Here is a 21,395-nt window from a genome sequence, read left to right as displayed (position 1 = left end):
TGTAGCAGGAGTTCCTCATTTCAGAGAAAAAGAAAAATAAGACAAAAACCACAGAACTTTATTTTTACTGCTCTTTCTTTTTTTTTTTTTTTTAAGATGGAGTCTCACTCTTGTTGCTCAGGCTGGAGTGCAATGGCACAATCTCGGCTCACTGCAACCTCCACCTCCCAGGTTCAAGTGATTCTCCTGCCTCAGCCTTCAGAGTAGCTGGGATTACAGGCGCCCGCCACCGCACCCAGTTAATTTTTTTATTTTTAGTAAAGACGGAGTTTCACTATGTTGGCCAGGCTGGTCTTGAACTCCTGACCTCAGGCGATCCACCCGCCTCAGCCTCCCAAAGTGCTTGGATGATAGGTGTGAGCCACCGCGCCTGGCCTTTTTACTGCTCGTTCTCAGTGTTAGTCCCTTCTTCCAGGAGAAGGGGCCTCAGTGAGCACCCAAAGGCCCATGAATCACTGGTTTTAGCAGGACTCATTCTCACCCTAGAGTCTAACTGAATCCCAAACTGGCAGTAAATGATGTCAGGGCTTCTGAGGGCATTCGCTTATCATCCAATGACCCGATGTGGAGTTAAGGGGATGGGCTGGACCCAAGGCAAGCCCCGACCGTGGCATGCCACTGAGCCACGAAGCTGGAGGCACCATACCTTTGCAGGTGAAACACTTGATGTGGAAATGTTTGGTCTGGACCCGAAGCACTTCACCCTTGCAAGGCTCCCCACATTTATGGCAGTGAATGACAGGCTTCTCTGATGGGTGGTGTGGGTCCTGAGGGTGGGCCACTGAAAGAAAATCAACAAAAGATCCAGGTGAGTAGAGAGCATTCCTGCAAAAGGGGTCATCACGGTATCTCTGTAATTTTGGTGTCAAATGAGGCACAGAGATTGATTCGACAGTGTGAACGGAGCAGTCCCTCCAAGCCATAATCTTGGAGACACAAAGACCCATAAGACAGTTGAGACAGTTGTGGCTTTGACAGTCCAGGGGAGAAAACACCAGGCATGTTCCTCAATGGAGCCTGCTGTCTTCTCCCTTCCTCCCAAATTTCTCTAGTATGACATCATTGAACTATTGAATACACAATCTTGCTTAGTTCAATATTTTGTAATGTGGATTTGTTATATGTCTTTATCTTGATTTAGAAGGCACCTTCAGAAGGAGTTCACTGTGCACTGTAAGTCCTTGAAGATGGGGACCATTTCTTAAAGTTTATCCTTTTTGTCTCACCAGTTGTATTTCTCCCTCCTTCTCCCAGCTTCTTGGGACGTAGCAGAATGTTCATGCACCAAAGGTGCTCAGTAAATGTTTCTTTACTTATTAATTAGTATGTGCTGGACAGTTTCTAACTGCTTTACCAGAGGGTCATTCCTGATCATAAATGGCAACTCATCTAACCTGTTACGGGCCTATGATTAGCCTCCCATTATGTGCATAGTGTCTGATACACACACTGCAGGCAGAAAATTTTTAAAAAATAAACTAGGAACGACATAGATCTCTCTGAACCTCAGTTTCCTTGCCCATAAAACAAACGGGATTGGCCCAGGGAATTCATACGGTCTTTTCAGACCCTACCATCACATGATGGGGCTTACAAGGATACTAAGAGAATACTAAAAGAATACTCTTAGTTTCCAGTGTGGCCTTCAGAGACTAGAAGTTATTGTGACTGCCCAGCCCTGGGACTGGGATGTACAGCCTCCCCTTTACAAAGGCCCGGAGAGAAGGCAGTGAGGGGACACTTGTGGCTTTGAGCTCACCAAGAGTCTTCATTTAACTTGCAGTTTCTCCAGCCAGAGAATGCAGATAGGCAGTGTTTGCTACCAAATTCCTTTTTTGATGTGGGGCCTCAGAAGGAGGAACATGGTGATATATAAAAACATACTCCTTAAGGAATGACATGAGCGTTATATGGGACAAGAACATTGAACCTAAAATTAATCAACCAACACAAAGATGATTTTCTGTCCAAAGGTAAAACCAGGTTGAGCAGGGGGTAGATGTGGGCAGATATTGCTGAAACTCAGTTTAGAAAACACCTTACAACAAGGAGCTCGCTGTATACCACAATATAATAGTTCACTGTTTCTCTCAGACCTCAGCAGTGTTCTCATTTTGCCTGGCAAGAGTTTGAACAAGATAGTCCAAATAATCCATTACTAGCTAACTTCTGAGAAACAAGGTTCTTCTTATGAGATTCTGACTAGGAGCAGGTGTAGTTTCAGGTTGAACACCTGATCTGTGTTCTCTGCAATGGACCCTGGGAATGGCCACAAAGATACCAAGGTTGCAATTCACCTGCAATTCCTTATCTACCTCCTGGGATCTCTCTTGAAAACCTGTATTTACAACATAACTCAATTATTATCGAAAGGAATTCAGGAGGGACATGCTCTCAAGATCTGTAAATAATGACTGACTTTTAAAGTGATGTGTGTGAAGGCCAAAAAACCTATCCCTTGCACATAAAAAAAAAAAAAAAGTTTTCCTTGGCCAGGCACGGTGGCTCATGCCTGTAATCCCAGCACTTTGGGAGGCTGAGGTGGGCGGATCACCTGAGGTCGGGAGTTCGAGACCAGCCTGGCCAACATGGTGAAACCCCGTCTCTACTAAAAATACAAAATTAGCCGGGCGTGGTGACAGGCGCCTGTAATCCCAGCTACTCAGGAGGCTGAGGCAGGAGAATCGCTTGAACCCAGGAGGCAGAGGTTGCAGTGAGCCGAGATCGCACCATTGCACTCCAGCCTGGGGGACAAGAGCGAGACTTTGTCTCAAAAAAAAAAAAAAAAAAGTTTTCCTTAAAAATATCTGCTTTAAGTCCTTGTGTTAAAGTTAATTCCTGCTTCTTAGAAGAAAGAAGACAAGTGATATTTATTGGCATCTACTAAATGCCACACATAGTGCAGGGTGTTTACATAAGCCACTTTATTCTATCCTCACCACCCCTCTCTCTCAGTGAAGTGAGTAATACTGCTCCCATTTGACAGCTGACAGATAAGGAAACAGAGCCGCAGAGCTGAACAACCTGCCCAAGAAGCAGAGGAAGCTGAAAGATCCACACCCAGGCCTTTCTGACTGCTAAGTTCATGCTCCTTCCATGCTGTTTGTATAAATCAGAAAATTGCTGTAAGTCAAAAATAATTATTATTTATAAGTATTATCATTATGCCTTTAATTTATATGGCAGGTTCAAGTGCCGTTCTAAAAACAGCGGCTAGGGCTTGGCTTGTAAAGGGGACACATGTACCAATAAGGCTTTTGATAACTGAGCATGGCACCCAGGTGGTAACACTCAAGGCAACTCTATGGATCCCCCAGATCAGAACCTTCTGTACCATGTATTAAGAATGCAGGTTCTTCAGCCCCAGTGACTAGGAGTGGGAGTCAGGCATCTACCTTTTTAGTAAACTACTCAAGTGATTCTTACGCATACTCCAATTTAAGAGCTATTTCCCTTTAGAATTCAGACAATATGAATACGCCAGCTACAGAGAAGAGCTAGAATTTGAAAAGTAATTCAAAAGACCATCCTCTTCAGCAACAATATGAGAACATAGTGAATCTCTTGACTACACAGGACAATGCATTTTTGGATAAGAAAATGCACTGCAGTTTCTCTTGACACTTGAATTTCTTATTGCTAAGCAAGGCAGTCATGCTGAGTAATGATGAGGGAAGGAAAATATCACTTCACTTCTTGGCTTTTCTCTATGTCCAAATAAAGGAGGCACTGCCAATGCTGGCACCAGCTACCAAGGTCAGAACTGGGATCAGTGTCTGCATTTTGCAAGAATTTCCCTTTGGAAATATACATTACACCACAAAGTCCCCCGTGCCCAGAGATGACTTGCTTTGCCTTCACCCAGAGACTAGACTGTTTACTTGCCTTTCCTTCACACAACAGCCTAGGCAGACACATCTCAGAACAATCTATTTGTAAAGAAATGGGCTTTTCTTACTAGAGCAGGACAGAATCCAAAGACCAAAAGATTCAGTTCTTATTTCATCCCAACTCAAGTCAGTGTCAAGAAAGGAATATCTCTCCTTTTCCAAAACGAATAAAGAGGTTAACTTTATATAACTGTCTTTGACAGTCTTGTTATTACCAAATGTATGTTTGTTGACTCGATGCTACAATTTTGAAATATGCTGAGTCATTTCCAATACAGACGTGACATTGATTCTGCACCCCCCTTATCTGCCACCTGGCTCTGCTGCAAATTTTTACTTGACTGTTCCATCTTTCAAGGCCCAAGCGGTCCCTACTTATTTTACTGATAGGGAAACTGACGAGCAAAGAGTTTACATTCCTTGCCCAAAGTCATCAGGAGTTACTGGCAGAGACATACTTAGCACTCAGGCTCCCAGCACTTTCCACTGTACCGGGTAGTCAATGATTTACCCTGGAACTTGAGCAGACACAGTTCAAACCTTCCATGGCTCATCAATGTTGTTGCCTAAATAAGGATCGTACAATGAAAAACCAAAAGCATGGTTGCACACTCTCTGAACAATGAGGAAATACCTACACAGAGCCAAGAGTCTACCTGCCTGAAAAGGTAACGGGATTCCTCCACCGCAGAATACCCAGTTTGGAGGAATTCTCACTACTCAGCTACAGTAGCCGATTGCATAGCTTACTGAGGAGTTTCACACTGTCTTTCAGAGTCAAGCAAAGCAGATCAGCCACGTCTCTGAACTCCAGTGCAGGACAGAAAGCAAAAATGCCATTTTTGATGTGTTACTTTTGGAATGTCTATTAACGATCTCAGGCAATGAGACTCGGGGAATGAGACCATTAAAGAAATCCCAGTAACCTTCAGTGCAGTCAAGCAGAGGCCATGACAGGTCATAAGAGGAAGTCCACAAAGCTAAGCAGAGTCCCTCTTTCCAAATCCAGGACTAGCCTCATCTTGCCCAAGCTACCTCTCCCTGGGGGACAGACTGTGGAACTAGACTGCCAGAAACAGAACATCTGGGAAAGCACACTTGAAATAAAAATCTCCTTAGCAGTAGCAGGTAAATATCACAAACCTGTGACAGAATCCAATTTTTTTTTTTTTTTTGAGACAGAGTCTTGCTCTGTTGCCAGGCTGGAGTGCAGTGGTGCGATGTTAGTTAGCTCACTGCAACCTCTGCCTCCCGGGTTCAAACAATTCTTCTACCTCAGCCTCCCTAGTAGCTGGGACTATAGGTGTACACCACCACGCCCAGCTAATTTTTGTATTTTTAGTAGAGACGGAGTTTCCCCATGTTGGCCAGGATGGTTTCAATCTCTTTTTTTTTTTTTTTGAGACGGAGTCTCGCTCTGTCGCCCAGGCTGGAGTGCAGTGGCGCGATCTCGGTTCACTGCAAGCTCCGCCTCCCGGGTTCATGCCATTCTCCTGCCTCAGCCTCTCCGAGAAGCTGGGACTACAGGCGCCCGCCACCACGCCCGGCTAATTTTTTGTATTTTTAGTAGAGACGGGGTTTCACCGTGGTCTCGATCTCCTGACCTCGTGATCTGCCCGCCTTGGCCTCCCAAAGTGCTGAGATTACAGGCGTAAGCCACCGCGCCCGGCCCAGAGTACTCTTAGTTACAGCTTGCTCTGGGTCATCTGAAATACTCAGTATCTCGCAGGTAACATACACATTCTCCCTCTCAAGCCCCTTTCCTTCCCCACTGCACCATCACTCCCTAACCCATAAGCCTTTGGAACAACACGGTGCTTGATGGCTTCCAAAGCCCTTTCCTCTTCTCTATCTCATTTCACTCTCACAGGAGTTCTCAGGTAGGAAGAACAGGTACCGTCAACCCCTTCTTAGAAATAGACAAACTGAGGCTCAGAGGAACGAAGTGACTCACCCAAGGTGGCGCAGCCAAGAAATAAAGAGTTGGCGGTCACCTAGTGCAGTGACTTCTAATCCAGACCCCTTTATACCAGAATAATCCCCTAATCACCAGTGCTTGAACTTTGATTCTGCTCTCTCTTTCATTTCCCACCAAATTTTGTCCACCCTCACATCCCCTGTGCCTCATCCCTTTTCTCACCTCATGAACCCAGGCCCTCAACTCCTTTTTCTCGGATTGCTGAAAATTTCCTATGCCCTTGCCCCCTGCCCCCTCCTTTTTTTTTTGAGACTGAGTTTCGCTCTGTCACCAGGCTAGAATGCAGTGGCGCGATCTTGGCTCACTGCGATCTCTGCCTCCTGGGTTCAAGCGATTCCCCTGCCTCAGCCTCCCAAGTAGCTGGGACTACAGGCATGCACCACCACGCTCAGCTAATTTTTGTAGTTTAGTAGAGACGGGGTTTCACCATGTTGGCCAGGATGGTCTCCATCTCCTGACCTCATGATCCACCCGGCTCTGCCTCCCAAAGTGTTGGGATTACAGGCGTGAGCCACTACACCCGGCCCCTGGCGTTTTTCTCCAGATGCAACCAGCAAAGCGTATTCTACCCAAGGAGGTGCAGCCTAACTCCCCACTCCTCAAGTATGGGCTATACATAGTGATCTCCTCCCAAAGAGTACAATGTGGATAGGAAGAAAAAAATGACTAACTTTACAATAGAGAAATCTGACAGACAATACCCCGGCCATCTGAGCAAGGTAAACATCAACAGTGATAAGTCATGTTGACAGAATGTACCTTTGATGTGATGTGATGAAAATGGGCACTTTGCCTCTGTGGTCTTCCTCCCAAAAACAAAACAAAACAATACCCATAATCCCTATGAAATCATGAGAAAAATCCCAAATGGAGGGACATTCTACAAAACAAAAGCACCTGACAAGTACTCTTCAAAACTGTAAAGATCATAAAAAACAAAGAACGTCTGAGAAATGATCACAGCCAAGAGGAGCCTACGAAGATGTGATGACTAAACGTAACGTGGGATCCTGGATGGGATCCCAGAACAGAGAAAGAACATTAGGTAAAAACTACGGAAATCTGAATAGTGTGGACTTTAGTTCATAACAGTGTGCCAATACGGTCCAGTAATGATAACAACTGTGTTATACCAACGCAAAATGTTACTAACAGGGGAAACCAAGTGTTGAGTATATAGGAAATACCTGTATTATCTTCTCAATTTTTTTATTCATCTAAAATGGTTTTAAGAAAATAAAGCTTATAGGCCGGGCGCCTTGGCTCATGCCTGTAATCCCAGAACTCTGGGAGGCCAAGGTACATGGATCATATGAGGTCAGGAGTTCAAGACCAGCCTGGCCAACATGGTAAAACCCCATCTCTACTAAAAATACAAAAATTAGCTAGGCATGGTGACGTGTGCCTGTAGTCCCAGCTATATGGGAGGCTGAGGCAGGAGAATTGTTTGAACCCAGGAGGTGGAGGTTGCAGTGAGGCGAGATCGCGCCACTGCACTCCAGCCTGGGAGACAAGAACAAAATTCTGTCACCAAAAAAAATAAATAAATAAGACGGCTGGGGGCAGTGGCTCACGCCTGTAATCCCAGCACTTTGGGAGGCCAAGGCGGGCGGATCACTTGAGGTTGGGAGTTCGTGACCAGCCTCACCAACATAGAGAAACCCTGTCTCTACTAAAAATACAAAATTAGCTGGGTGTAGTGGTGCATGCCTGTAATCCCAGCTACTTGGGAGGCTGAGGCAGGAGAATCGCTTGAACCTGGGAGGCGGAGGTTGTGGTGAGCCGAGATCGTGCCATTGCACTCCAGCCTGGGCAACAAGAGCAAAACTCTGTCTCAAAAAGTAAATAAATAAATAAATAAACAAACAAATAAAATAAAGCTTATTTTAAAAAGAAAAACAAAGGCTGGGCACGGTGGCTCACACCTGTAATCCCAGCACTTTGGGCGGCCAAGGCAGGTGGAGCAACTGAAGTCAGGAGTTCCAGACAAACCTGGTCAACATGGCAAAACCCTGTCTCTACTAAAAATGCAAAAATTAGCTGGGCGTGGTGGCAGGTGCCTGTTATTCCAGCTACTCGGGAGGCTGAGACAAGAGAATCACTTGAACACAGGAGGTGGAGGGTGCAGTGAGCTGAGATCGTGCCACTGCACTCTAGCCTGGGTGAGACTCTGCCTCAAACAAAATTAAAAAAAAAAAAAAAAGTTCCAAATAGCTCTCTCAGTCCCAAATCATCAAGCCTAAAGTTCTCTACCTAACTTCAGAGATCTTCAATAACATGGCTCATGTCAGCTTTTTAGGTGTTTAAGAAACAACTACCTCTGCTGAGTACTTATCCCTGTGCTAAGTGATGTGATCGCAGACAATCTGACTCTGGAGACCAAGCACTAAAATACTCTACTATTTATTTGTATTAATTTATAAATCTCCCTTGAGAGAGGCCTTCTGACCACTTTCTGGTCTAGCATCTTCATTCTCGCCAGTGCTTCACTCCCACTGCAACCTCACTTGCTGTGGTTTCTCTTCTCTCATCTGTTCAAATCAAACTTGACCCATACAGCATAGCCCAGGTCCTAGTGCTTCTCTGAAGCTTTCATGCTGGCTTAGATTGAGAAAATATTTCCTTCTCCTCCATGTCCTCCAGCACTGAATATCTGTACCATCACCAATGGTTCTCTTGGTTTGTGTTTCTTTTGCTTTTATTTCACAATCCTGGCCCTACAAAACTGCAAGCTCAATGGTCAGTTCCTCCAAATGTCTGAAATAGTTCTGATATTGATTTCAAATATCAAATAGCCTGAGTTGTCATCCCTGTACTTCTCAGTTCAATGTTTGGATTAGGGAAAATAGGGTTACCCCTAATAGCACTATAGGGACATCTCCCATGCGAAGGTCCAGGGTCCTGAACTTCTGACATTTGCAATAAATCACTCCAGAACACTACTATATTATTACAACAAGTAAAATGTACTGAATACTTAATGATGTTCCAGACACTATAACAATTAATTGCTACTCACAATCAAAATAACGGTGTCACGATTGCTGTATGGGGGACTGTTGCACAATTCCTGTTTTGCAGAGGAGGAAACCAAGGCTAAGATGAGTTAAAAACCTTGTCCAAGAAGATACAGCTAAGAAGAAACCGTCTTACTTTGGCCACATTTGGAAGCACTGTGTAAGGAATTTCCACAGGAAAAGATTATCTAGCATAGAAGGAAATCAGGCTAGTCTAATGTCCTCACTAGGCCCTTGGTGCATGGCTCAGAATTGGGGAATGCCCAGCTGCGTCATCATTCCAAAAGCAACACCTGCTAGTCAGATGAGGAACAATGGTTGAAGTACAAACAGAAATTCTTCCAGGCTGCAACCAGGTATGGGAGAAGAACATGTACAGAGTCAGGGTGAGATAGCAAGGAAACACGACCCACCACTGGGAGGACCCTCTCGGCCACCTCCAGCCTGAGCTGAGGCCTGGATTGGAAATCTCTCTCTGGTTGAGACTGGTCTGGATTCGCAATCCTAAGATGCTCCTCTGTATGGTAAGGTTGATTTCTGCTTAAAGACAGGAGTCCTATTCTCATGGCAGTCTACGTTTGAGAGAGACTGCTTCATTACCTAGAATATTTTCTCTGCTTCTACCCCATTGGTTCCCACTGAATTGTAAACACATATCACAGAGCTGTGCACTCTCCTACCTCCTACTCCCTTTCTTTGTGCTAGACCGGCACTAGTATTGAGCCCAGAAAACAAGAAACTCAACAGTTTAAATAAATGCATAGAGTGCTTAATTTGCAGTTTACCTAAAGGCCCATTTCCTGCTGTGGCAAGTGGTGGTTACTTGAAGCTACATACACAGTTACCCTGTCATTAGTTGTCCAAACTGATCCTTCTCTTAAATTGGCTTCCACGACCTCATTTTCGTATACCATGTGAGTTCAGTAAACAGAATTATTAGTTGGCACAAACACTCCCAGGGGATGGGCAGCACAATGGTGGGCTTCCCTGCCACTTGTGGCTTTCACCAGTTAAGATACCCTGATACTGGCCGGGCGTAGTGGCTCATGTCTGTAATCCCAGCACTTTGGGAGGCCCAGGCAGGCAGATCATGAGGTCAGGAGTTAGAGACCAGCCTGGCCAACATGGTGAAACCCTGTCTCTACTAAAAATACAAAAAATTAGCCAGGTGTGGTGGCACGCACCTGTAATTCCAGCTACTCAGGAGGCTGGGGCAGAAGAACCACTTGAACCTGGGAGGCGGAGGTTGCAGTGAGCTGAGATGGTGCCACCACACTCCAGCCTGGGGACAGAGCAAGACTCCGTCTCAAAAAAAAAAAAAAAAAAAATAGATATCCTGATACTTGGCCGGGCATGGTGGCTCATGCCTGTAATCCCAACATTTTGGGAGGCCAAGGTGGGCAAATCACCTGATGTCGGGAGTTCGAGACCAGCCTGGCCAACATGGCGAAACCCCGTCTCTACTAAAAATACAAAAGTTAGCCAGGCATGATGGCAGGTGCCTGTAATCCCAGCTACTCGAGAGGCTGAGGCAGGAGAATCGCTTGAACCCAGGAGGCAGAGGTTGCAGTGAGCTGAGATCACACCACTACACACCAGCCTGGATGATAGGTGAGACTCTGCCTAGAAAAAAAAAAAAAAAAAAAAAAGATACTCTTATACTTCTGATACTTGATTTGCCTTTTCCGTGGCTACGTGATAGGTCCTTGCTATTCCTCCAAACATAAAAGACGCTGTCAGCAACCGTCAGCTGGACTCCTGATTATAGAAACAGCCTCTGCTCAAATCCAGTTAATCTGATTCCCCCAAGGCAAAGAGGTACTAGGATTATCATAATTCAGCCAGGAAATTTCCTTCTTATAAATCACTTGGCGCACTTGCCCTGCTGTCCTGCACCTGCCTTCTCTATGTGAAGGTTAAGCTCAGAAAGGGATTTTAAAATCGGCTTGGTGCCTTTTCCTCCTCCTCCTAAAAGCATGACTCCTTTGACACACCTTTTGACTGAGATGACTCACTGAAATGACACCCTTCTTTGACCTCTCCTAGCCTTTCTCTGACCATGTTCAACCATTTGTATGCAACTCCCACCTCTTCTCTCTAATTGTAATTAGAAGGGACCTCGGATTAGGGGACTGGATTCCCAGTCCTGCCTTTCCTGACACATGCCTCAACCTCCCTGAGACTGTAAAAGGGGCCAAGAATACATGCCTGACCTTCCAGGGTGGTAGTGGAGACAGTGTGAGGCCATATCCTCCTAGGAGCCTGCTATGGTTTCAATGTCCCTTCCAAAATCATGTTGAAATTTCATTGCCATTGTAAACGTTAAGAGGGGGACCTTTAAGAGGTGATTCAGTCACAAAGGCTCTGCCCTCATGAATGGATTAATGCCGTCACAGCAGGAGTGAGTGAATTATCACAGGAGCAGGTTGCTGATAAAAGGATGAAGTTCAGCCCCTATCCTCGCTCTCATGCCCTAGCTTGCCCTTCTGCCTCCACCATGGGATAACGCAACAAGAAAGCCCTTGCCAGATACAAATGTCTTGACCTTGGACTTCCCAGCCTCAGGAACCATAAGAAATAAATTCTGTTTCTTTATAAATTACCCAATCTGTGATATTCTGTTCTAGCAACACAAAATGGACTAAGACAGAGCCCCCACAGCCTCAGCCTGGCACACACATGCCCATGTCAGCTGAATGTCAGGAAAGACTGTCACTAACCTGTATGAGCAGGAATTTCTGAAGCATTACAAAAATCCCTTCTGAAATTTGATTGAATCTTTTAAGGTCACCCAGGGATCTCAAACTATCCCTGCACCAGCAATTCTACTTAGAAATGAATCCAGTCTAACAAATGGGCATTGGCTTCAGTCTAAACTCTGCTGGCAGAACATCCCATCTTTATGGATAACAAGAGAGCCACATCCATCCTGATTCTGAGAGTAGGAGTGATTGTGGTCCCATCTGAGCCATTTACAGAAATACAAGTTAAGAGAGAGGTTCAGAGTCTATTATCACGTGGCCTAGGGTCTTGAGACAGGGTTTAGTTTAAGCATGGTACCACCATTACCTTCTACCCTCTAATTCCAAATCCAGACACCTCAGAGGAATGAAAAACAAAAACAAAAACCAAAGAACTAAGATATTGATTGATGTGTCTCTTTGCGGCACAGATCTGTCTGTCTCCAGCACAGGAAGTCTCCCAGCTGTCCTTGCCTTTTCTTTCTGGCTGCTTCTACTTCCAGGACATACTCAGAATCATTAAGTACTTAAAAACAGCATTTCAAACAAACTAATGAAAAAAGCTAATACATGCGTGGCACTTCACAATTTATAAAAGGTATTCAAAGATAATAACTCCTGTGATCCCATCAACCCCAATTATACTGATTCTTCAGATACAGAAATTGGACTTCGAAAATCTTAAGGGGGTTTCTGGGGAGAAGAAAATAAAATTTTAAGGGATTCACCCCTGCAGTGGAGAGCTCCAACCTGCTTGGGAGAGCCAGCTATGCCCAGCCCTTCCCAACTGTATGGTTGACTTCACCTTGACAGCTTGAAATTGGCTGCAGTGGAAGCATTTACACCATGGAAATTGGCAAACTTTACAGATCAGGGCTTTCCTCTTCCTGCCCTCTGGAGAGCTGGTTGTTAAACATTTACCTGCACACCATTGTGCCCAAGGTTATACTGCTTCCAAATTGCAGAGTGAAGCTTTTCATTCAAGTGCTTATAAATTTCAGACACAAGAATGTGAACCCTTTCTGAAAAGGCACTCTTGTTCTTGCACTGTGAATAAAGACACAAACCCGCCTTCCCCTAGGTCTCTCCAGTGTCTGCACACCCACTGGGAGATGAAAGCATGAGACCTGTGTTCACAGCATCCAACGTGCAATGTCAGACATTCTCGAATGCTACACATTCTAGAACTACTCTCTAGACACCTAGGCTCCTGACTCCTCCCAGACCTGAACTTCAGGCTCGTTCAAGCTCTCTTATGACCTAATTTTGCTGGGTGTAACCTCTGCAAGAAAATGCAAACATATATAATCTGTCACCTTGCTAGGTATTCTTCTGTTCATCCAGGTGACAAGGGACCATAACCCTGGTGGTTGATCATTCTCTTATTTACCTTCAGAATGGCCTCTGCTTGAGTGGAGAAGAAAAGATTATCTCCCAAAGTTTAACAAAGCACTTAGTGAAGACTATGGCTTGAAAAGAAAAAATATGTTAAAGTCCAACATGGGACTGGGAGGAGAAGGGAGAGGAAGAAAAAAATTTTAAATCCCTCCATGGAACTCCTAAATGTAACCTTCCAACACTTGGAAAATAGGCCGGGTGCAGTAGCTTACACCTGTACTCCCAGCACTTTGGGAGGCTGAGGCAGGTGGATCACCTGAGGTCAGGAGTTCCAGGCCAGCCTGGCCAACATGGCGAAACCCAGTCTCTACTAAAAATACAAAAATTAGTCAAGTGTGGTGGCACACACCAGTAATCCCAGCTACTGGGGAGGCTGAGACAGGAGAACCACTTGAACCCAGGAGGCAGAGGTTGCAGTGGGCTGAGATTGCACCCCCTACACCTTATTAATGCATGCCATCCTCCCCACTAAAGTATTAGACATGTTTTTCACCAACACATCCCCACCCCAGCAAATGTCCTCAATATCATTACATCTCTGCTACCTTTTTAGGAAAGAGCCCATAACAAGACAGATATAAAAAAATCTGAACGAGATGCCATCAGACCAGTTTCCCACTCACATGGGAGTTTTCACAAACACAACTTGCCTAGAGGAATGTCAACACCAGTGTCAGCACCAGAGATTTGCCGGAAAATTAGAAACATTAGGATATCCCTATAAGTAATTGATCCCTCACTAAAGTAAGGTGCTAGGAGGGGTTCAGGGCACAGCTATGAAAAACACGAGTGTGGGCTGGGCGTGGTGGCTCACGTCTGTAATCCCAGCACTTTGGGAGGCCGAGGTGGGCGGATCACCTGAGGTTGGGACGAGAGCAGTCTGACCAACATGGAGAAACCCCATCTCTACTAAAAATACAAAATTAGCCAGGCATGGTGGTGCGCACCTGTAATCTCAGCTACTTGGGAGGCTGAGGCAGGAGAATCGCTTGAACCTGGGAGGCAGAGATTGCAGTGAGCCACGATCATGCCATTGCACTCCAGTCTGGGCAACAAGAGCAAAACTCTACCTCAAAAAAAAAAAAAAAAAAAAAAAAAAGAAAGGAAAGGAAAAGAAAGAAAGAAAGAAAAACATGAGTGTGTATCTTCAAATAGTGTGGACTGTCAACTCATTTGTTCAATCCCTTTGCCATGCAACAACCAGAATGATCTTTTAAGTGTGTACTATATACAGATCACTCCACTAATCCTTCTTTCACTGCCCTATGGAAGATGCGCTCTGGCCCCACCACCTCTTCCAGCCTCTTCTCACACTCTTTCCACATCCTCCCAAGCTCTGTCTCTTGCTGCTTCCAGATCTCCAGGCATGCTTTTCCCTTCCCAGAAGGCTCTTTCCCAGCTGTTTGTGAACCCAGCTCCCTCTCCTCCTTCTGGTCACACCCTCAAGCTTCTAGGTCACCTCCTCTGAGACTTCTCCCTGAACTACCTCATTAAAGGCAGTCTCCCTCCGACCCCCATCTCAGTTTCCTCTCTTTATATTTACCACAGTCTAAACATTCTATTTCTTTTTTCTTTTCCATCTTCTCCATTACAAGGTTAATTGCCATTGTATTCCCAGGGTCTGGCACAGTTGTATGCACAAAGTCAGCACTCTATAAATGCATGTTCAATATGTTCATGTTTTGAATACCAGCCTGGCTTTCTGTCTCTTTTCCAGAGCAACAGTCTGGGTGAAACTAAAAGTCAGAAAAATACCTTGGGTTCACCAACAGTATCTACTATCAGTTAGGTAATTTGAATGATGTCAATACCACTCAACCGATGACAAAAGATATAAGACTCATTTAAGTCTCTGACTCAGAAAAAAAAAAAACAGCTGATGGAAGGAGCTGATGGACCAGTCTCAAACCAACCCTGGCTAAGCTCTCTGAACGAGAACCACACAACAAAGCACAATTTCCAGCTGACCTGACCTGCAGGGAGGAGTTTGGGTGGCCCCAGAGCCTTGGAAACGCTAAGTGGCATGTCCCCAGAACAGGACATGATGAGTAGTGTTCTACTCATATTTATTTATTTTTTATCAAAGTTTAGGCTAAGTGTGGGTGGTGGCTCACACGTGTAATCCCAGCATTTTGGGAGTACAAAGCAGTAGGATCGCTTGAGCTCAGGAGTTTGAGACCAGCTTGGGCGACATAGCAAGATCCTGTCTCTATAAGAAAAAAAAAAGTTTAAAAAACCCAAAGAAACAAATATGCTTATAATGCATGATGGTAATTGCCTGCCCCACTCCTCCCAACCCCTATAGCCAACAGCCAGCAGGGACTGCTGCAGAGCAGGTGGGCAGCTTCCTCCAGTGGGTGTCCTGAGCACACATGGCTTCCAGCCTCAAACACTTTGCAACTGTTCATATGATGCCAGCATGTTCCTGCATCAAAGCATCATTAGCCACCTCATTTCATTCCACAGCAAAAAGAGCAGTCTCATCAGCTTGCTTGCCCAAAGGATCTGGGCACTGAAAACCCAACAGGTCCAGTTCCTTGGTGAATTTCCATCACTGAACAGTAGAGCTTACTGGCCACAGGAAGCCATTGATGTGGTCCTGGAGTACTGTGGCATGACAAAGGTGACAAAGCGTTGTTCTACTTAGGCAAGCTGGAAGACATTGTCCAGTGAAAAGGGGTGGACCCTCCTGGGTTCCTCGACTCACCTGTCTCAGCTCTACTTACTTTCCGGGATCCTCAAACTAATCTGTTACTAAACTCCATCTCATTGGACACATTGCCCTGATTTTACTCAGTCAAAAGGAAGGACAGTAGTAACAGAAGGAATAGCAATTACTGAGCTATGTGCCGGGAGGCGATGGGTGACCAGGCATTGTTTTAAATGCTTTATGTGGATTAATTGATTCAACTTTCAAAATAACCCTATTAATTGGTACTATTATTGTCCTTATTTTCTGATGAGGAAACTGAGGCAACAGGAGGTTAAGTGACTTGCCCAAGGTGGCACAATTAGTAAACAGGTGAGCTGGATTCGAACCCATGAAGACTGGTTGCAAAGCTTCCATTTATAAACACGACTTACTTTTTAGGCAAACTTATAAAATCCTGAAGCTTTAGGAAATAATTTTACAAAGCCACCAAGGCAACTGAAGGACAACTGTACCACAAGGGGCAAGTGAGAAAGAGAAGGATATATACTACAGGAAAGGGCGTCCAGCCTCTGAAAATCCTAGCCGAAGGCAGTTGAACACTGTCTCTCCTTCTGGTTACAAATTCAGTTCTTCTCACTACCTACTTTTTTTTTTTTTGAGATGGAGTTTTGCTCTTGTTGCCCAGGCTGGAGTGCCATGGCATGATCTTGGCTCACTGCAACCTCTGCCTCCCGTGTTCAAGCGATTCTCCTGCCTCAGCCTCCCAAGTAGCTGGGATTACAGGTGTATGCCAACACATGTGGCTAATTTTTTTTTTGTATTTTTAGTAGAGTTGGGGTTTCGCCACATTGGCCAGGCTGGTCTCAAACTCTTGATCTCAGGTGATCCACCTGCCTCACCCTCCCAAAGTGCTGGGATTACAGGCATGAGCCACTGTGCTCAGCTCCTCACCACCTACTTCTTAGTCCTATTTTATCTGCAAGGGACCTCGGGCCATTCCTTTGGCTCTGGGCTGTGCTCCTACACTGACGCTTAAAGAAACTGCACAGACCAACTGACTTTCATTAACATTTATTGAGCGCATGGCACAGGCCACGTTTGAAGTTTTCGCACACTATTTCATTTAAATTAACCCTAACAATAAAGATATGGAGTGGGAAGTATGGGTTTTTTACCCCATATTTATTTATTTTTTATCAAAGTTTAGGCTAACTGTGGACAGTGGCTCACACGTGTAATCCCAGCATTTTGGGAGTACAAGGCAGTAGGATCGCTTGAGCTCAGGAGTTTGAGACCAGCTTGGGCGACATAGCAAGACCCTGTCTCTATAAGAAAAAAAAGTTTAAAAAACCCAAAGAAACAAATATGCTTACAATGCATGATGGTAATTGCCTGCCCCACTCCTCCCAACCCCTATAGGCAAATGTGCTCAACTTTTGGTGTTTTTTCTTAACACTATGCTTATAGCAACTCAGCCATTAGCTACTGACATCCTGTTTCTGCAGGTGAAGATTCGGCTCTTACTGATAGGCCTACACCACACATTTTGGTTAAACCCATGGTCAGTGTTTACACTTTGAGAATGTAATTATTGTTCTACTAGACTCTGCAGTGCTTCCTAGGAATAGATTCCCTTTCTTGTACAATGGTTTTTGTTCTCTTAGATTTAATCGTTTCCCTTTCTCCCACTTGCCTAGCTCCTGATGAATAATCCATCATGTTTTCTACCTATTTTGTTGTGATCTACTAATAATTCTTTCCAATGCTCAAACTCACCAGATAACTTATCAAACCTCCTGATGTGGAGAGAAAATTGGGTGTTCTCGGTATTGTTTTAACTGAAAAAAACCCTGACTCTGAGACAGGTTAGGAGCTTGGCTGTGCGTCCTCCAGGAAGTGGTAGAGACGTGATTTGCCCGCTACCAACTGCAGCGCCAGCTCCCTGGAAGCACACTGCCCCTGGGTAAAGATGTGCAGGCTGTGGCTGCACAACTCCAGAGGGTGCTGCCCCCAACTCAGATGACAGCAGTGCCCTGGAGCAGCAAGGCGCCAGCCCTGTCAACAAGGTGCCTTCCAATCTCGTTTCCAATGCTGCTCCTGGTCATCTTGCACCACACTAGCCCCCAACCTGAAAGTACTGTGTTGACTGCCGACTCTCTGGCTGGCCTTGCTTGCCTGATTCATGTTTAGTAGTTGGCATCTTTGCCTACTTATTATGCAAAACTACCATATTAGTGTTGCCTCACTGTGATCGTGTGGTTTTCATGGCAGGCATGGCCTTTCCCTAGGGGTGTCTCCATCATATCAACTCTCTCCAATGGCAAGAAGCCATTCCTGGGCTCTTGTTGCAAAAGTCCAAGTGCTTTTTGAATCCTGTTCTATATTGCAAGGGTGCTTTCAAGTCAAGATAGGGGTGATGACAGACATGCCCTGCACCCAAGGAATGGTTAAACCTTTCCTGCTGCATGGAAGGCCTGCTGACATATACTCACCTTTCGGACATTCCTGAGGGAGGGGTGAACTCTCTCCAAAGCCCTTAAATTATATTTTCTCTTTTTTTTTTCTTTTTCTTTTCTTTTTTTTTTTTTTTTTTTGAGACAGTGTCTTGCTCTGTCACCCAAGCTGGAGTGCAGTGGCACGATCTTAGCTCACTGCAACCTCCACCTCCCGGGTTCAAGCAATTCTCCTGCCTCAGCCTCCCGAGTAGCTGGGATTACAGGCATGCACCACCATGCCTGGCCAATTTTTTTATTTTTAGTAGAGACGGGGTTTCACCATGTTGCCCAGGCTGGTCTCGAACTCCTGACCTCAAACAATCCACCTGCCTTGGCCTCCCAAAGTGCTAGGATTACAGGCGTGAGCCACTGTGCCTGGCTGAAATGATACTTTTTTTCTGGAAAAGCTCTTATACGTCAAAAATGAATGCTATCCAGCATGTAATGCTCGACAACGTAGATCAACAGCTGGTCACTGAGGGATGGGACGATGCATGACAGACAGTCCCGGTCCTGATCTTGCTCCTCTATCCCTGGCTGTGATGCAAAAGCAAGGAAACAAGGTGAGTGTGGTGAACACAAAGAGGAGAAGCAGACTCGTAGGGAAAAGTGATCCCAACTGAAAAAGCAATTCCAGAAATACTAGGCTTGAAAGCTGACATGGGCTCTACGAGGGTTTTCTTTGGACTTCCAGCTGGAATTCAAACAGTATTTTACTCTGAATTTAGCAGTTGGGTTAGTTCTTAATTGTATCAAGCACCTAAGACAGATGACACCAAATTCCGGCCAACTTCTGTTAAGGATAAAGTGGCAAATGAAAGGTTCAGACATTCTTTTGTCAAAACCTGTCCAGTTGCAAGTGAAGAAACCCAACGTAACCCAAACATACCTATTATCACAATAACAGGAGTACTCAGAACGGAAACATGGTTGCCCACAGAAGTACCTTATTCTGTTTCATCAATAAAAGTTTAATTAGTTAGTGTACAGGGTCTAAGCCAATGCTTTTCAAACTTCGGGTCTTGAACCACTGGAACATAAAATAAGTTTAATGGATCATCACCGGCATACTTAAAAAGTAGAAAAGAAAATAGCAGAGAGTAACGGTAAGTATTGCTTCATGTGAGTTTTATTTCACCCATTTATATGCATGTGTATATGAATCCTGTGTCTTGCTGTGTAAAAGTGTGTTTCTTCCTGGTAGGCGTGGTGGACATGTCATTAAACTTCAAACCATAATCGAGAGGCCCTTTGACTGAGTCCTACCCACAGACATGTTTTGTTTGGCCCACACTATATTTTTTTTTTCTTCAGAAGGAGTCTCACTCTATCACCCAGGCTGGAGCGCAGTGGCGTGATCTTGGCTCACTGCAACCTCCACCTCCCTGATTCAAGCGATTCTTCTGCCTCAGCCTCCTGAGTAGCTGGAATTACAGTTATGCACCATCAGGCCCAGCTAATTTTTTTGTATTTTTAGTAGAGACGGGGTTTCACCATGTTGCCCAGGCTGGTCTTGAACTCCTGACCTCAAGTGATCCGCCCACCTCAGCCACCCAAAGTGGTGGAATTACAGGCATGAGCCACTGTGCCTGGCCACACACAATATTTTTTAAAGAGAAAGTGAAATCATTTGCCAATATTTAAACATCTGGAGATTTTACATAAAAATCCCTATTTCCAGCTGCTCTTGAAAAGTGGAAGGCCTGGCAACTTGACGTGCATCCCTCCATGGGACCTAGGATGAAGGACAAAGTAACTCTTCCCTTTAGGGAGGGCCATGCTCTGTAGTTTGCCCCAGGCTCCACTCAGGTCACCTGGCTGATTCTCGGGGCATCCATGTGTCTGACCCCAGTTCTAATCATCCTTAGCTCAATGTGACCCACAAACCCCCCCTACTTACCTCTCCTTATGTCCATTGATGTATGATGTGGCCAAAATGCTAAACTGAGCTGCTTGCATCTCCTCAGACAGGAGCCATACTTTATTGCTTCTGTTTTACCCACTTGAGTCCCTTTCTCTCAATCCTCTTTTTATCCACTATTGCATTCCTGTTCATCCTTCAAAGCCCAGTCTTCCATGACCATCCAACAGCATTCATCACTTTCTGTCCTGCAGTCCCATATTACTTTCATAGTTCCCCTTTGAGTGCATTTCACATTGTATCATAATGACTTATCTATGTGTGTCTGTTTCTTGCTAGAAAGTGAGTGCTTTCAGGTCAAGAACTGCATTTTATTTGTTGCTATATCTAGATGGCTTATCTCAGATTGTAAAAAAAATTTCCCAAATAAGAATAACCATCTCCCCAACCCATACACCTCATTCATTCACTTATTAGTTCATTCAACATTCAGTGAGTGCTTACTGTGGAGCAGACACCGTGTAACGAACACAGGTTGAATCAAACACCATCACCAACATTAAGAAACCTACAGAACTCCTCAAATACCAATCTTAAATGCCCCCTTTTCCATAAAGCCTTTTCTGATTCCCTTGGGACTATAGCTCTTCCTTCCTTAGAACCCCCATAGAAGATTGTTCACCCCTGTTCTATCACCTGGTGTCCCCTCCATTTTGCATTCTCCATCAGCATCCCTCTCAACACCTGCTAACCCATTCATCCACTAAAGGTAGGATCTTTTCAGTGTGTCAAGTTATTCTTGAAGTGCCTCACAGATAAGAGACCTCAAGAAAATTGTAATGTGATCAGGCCACTGCTAGAAGCCCTTTGCTATGGCTCATTGCGATTTCTCAGTTTTAGGCTAGGACCTCTACACATGCCAGAAGTGGTAGCATTTTCCAGGTAAGCAGGGACAGAGGGGCATCCACTCCTTCTTTAGTGCCCAGCATAACTGGGCTCTCGTTCTGCGGACTCCAATCCCCATCAGTCCTAAAACTGCTCCTTGATGGCCATTCAGAAGGGGTCCCTCAAGTGGCACATGGCAGCAGTCCAGTGGACACCCACCTAGCTCATGTGTCACTATGAGATGGTCCATGGACCCAGGCACCCATAGCCCCTATCATTTTTCCAGGAAGGGAGTACTCAGCTTTCTCTCCCATTCCCCATCAGACACTCCAATGAGGAACAAACTTGGCACCTTTTCCTATCATCCACTTTTCTTTTTTCTTTCTTTTTTTTTTTTTTTTTTTTTTTTTTGAGACAGGGTCTCACTCTATCGCCTGGGCTGGAGTGCAGTGGTATGATCATGGCTCATCGCAGCCT

The 21,395-nt window shown here is 45.0% G+C and overlaps 1 protein-coding gene across 10 annotated transcripts in view; it reads right to left on the bottom strand.

Annotated features, from left to right (window-relative positions):
• ABLIM1 (actin binding LIM protein 1) overlaps positions 1-21,395 on the bottom strand; it is a 254,296-nt gene that overhangs the window by 170,744 nt on the left and 62,157 nt on the right. For 8 of the 10 annotated variants that reach the window (XM_055248339.2, XM_055248350.2, XM_055248359.2 and 5 more), the window contains one exon: positions 647-781. In XM_055248339.2, the coding sequence (XP_055104314.1) occupies positions 647-781 (135 nt within the window). Of the gene's footprint in view, positions 1-646; positions 783-21,395 lie in introns of those variants that run through there. The other 2 variants (XM_063617555.1, XM_063617548.1) reach the window with 1 other exon arrangement.

This window comes from Symphalangus syndactylus, chromosome 2 (assembly GCF_028878055.3).
Source record: "Symphalangus syndactylus isolate Jambi chromosome 2, NHGRI_mSymSyn1-v2.1_pri, whole genome shotgun sequence".
NCBI classification, from domain to species: domain Eukaryota; kingdom Metazoa; phylum Chordata; class Mammalia; order Primates; family Hylobatidae; genus Symphalangus; species Symphalangus syndactylus.
Note: the sequence above shows the minus strand (reverse complement) of the source record. Positions and strands in the feature narration are given on the sequence as shown.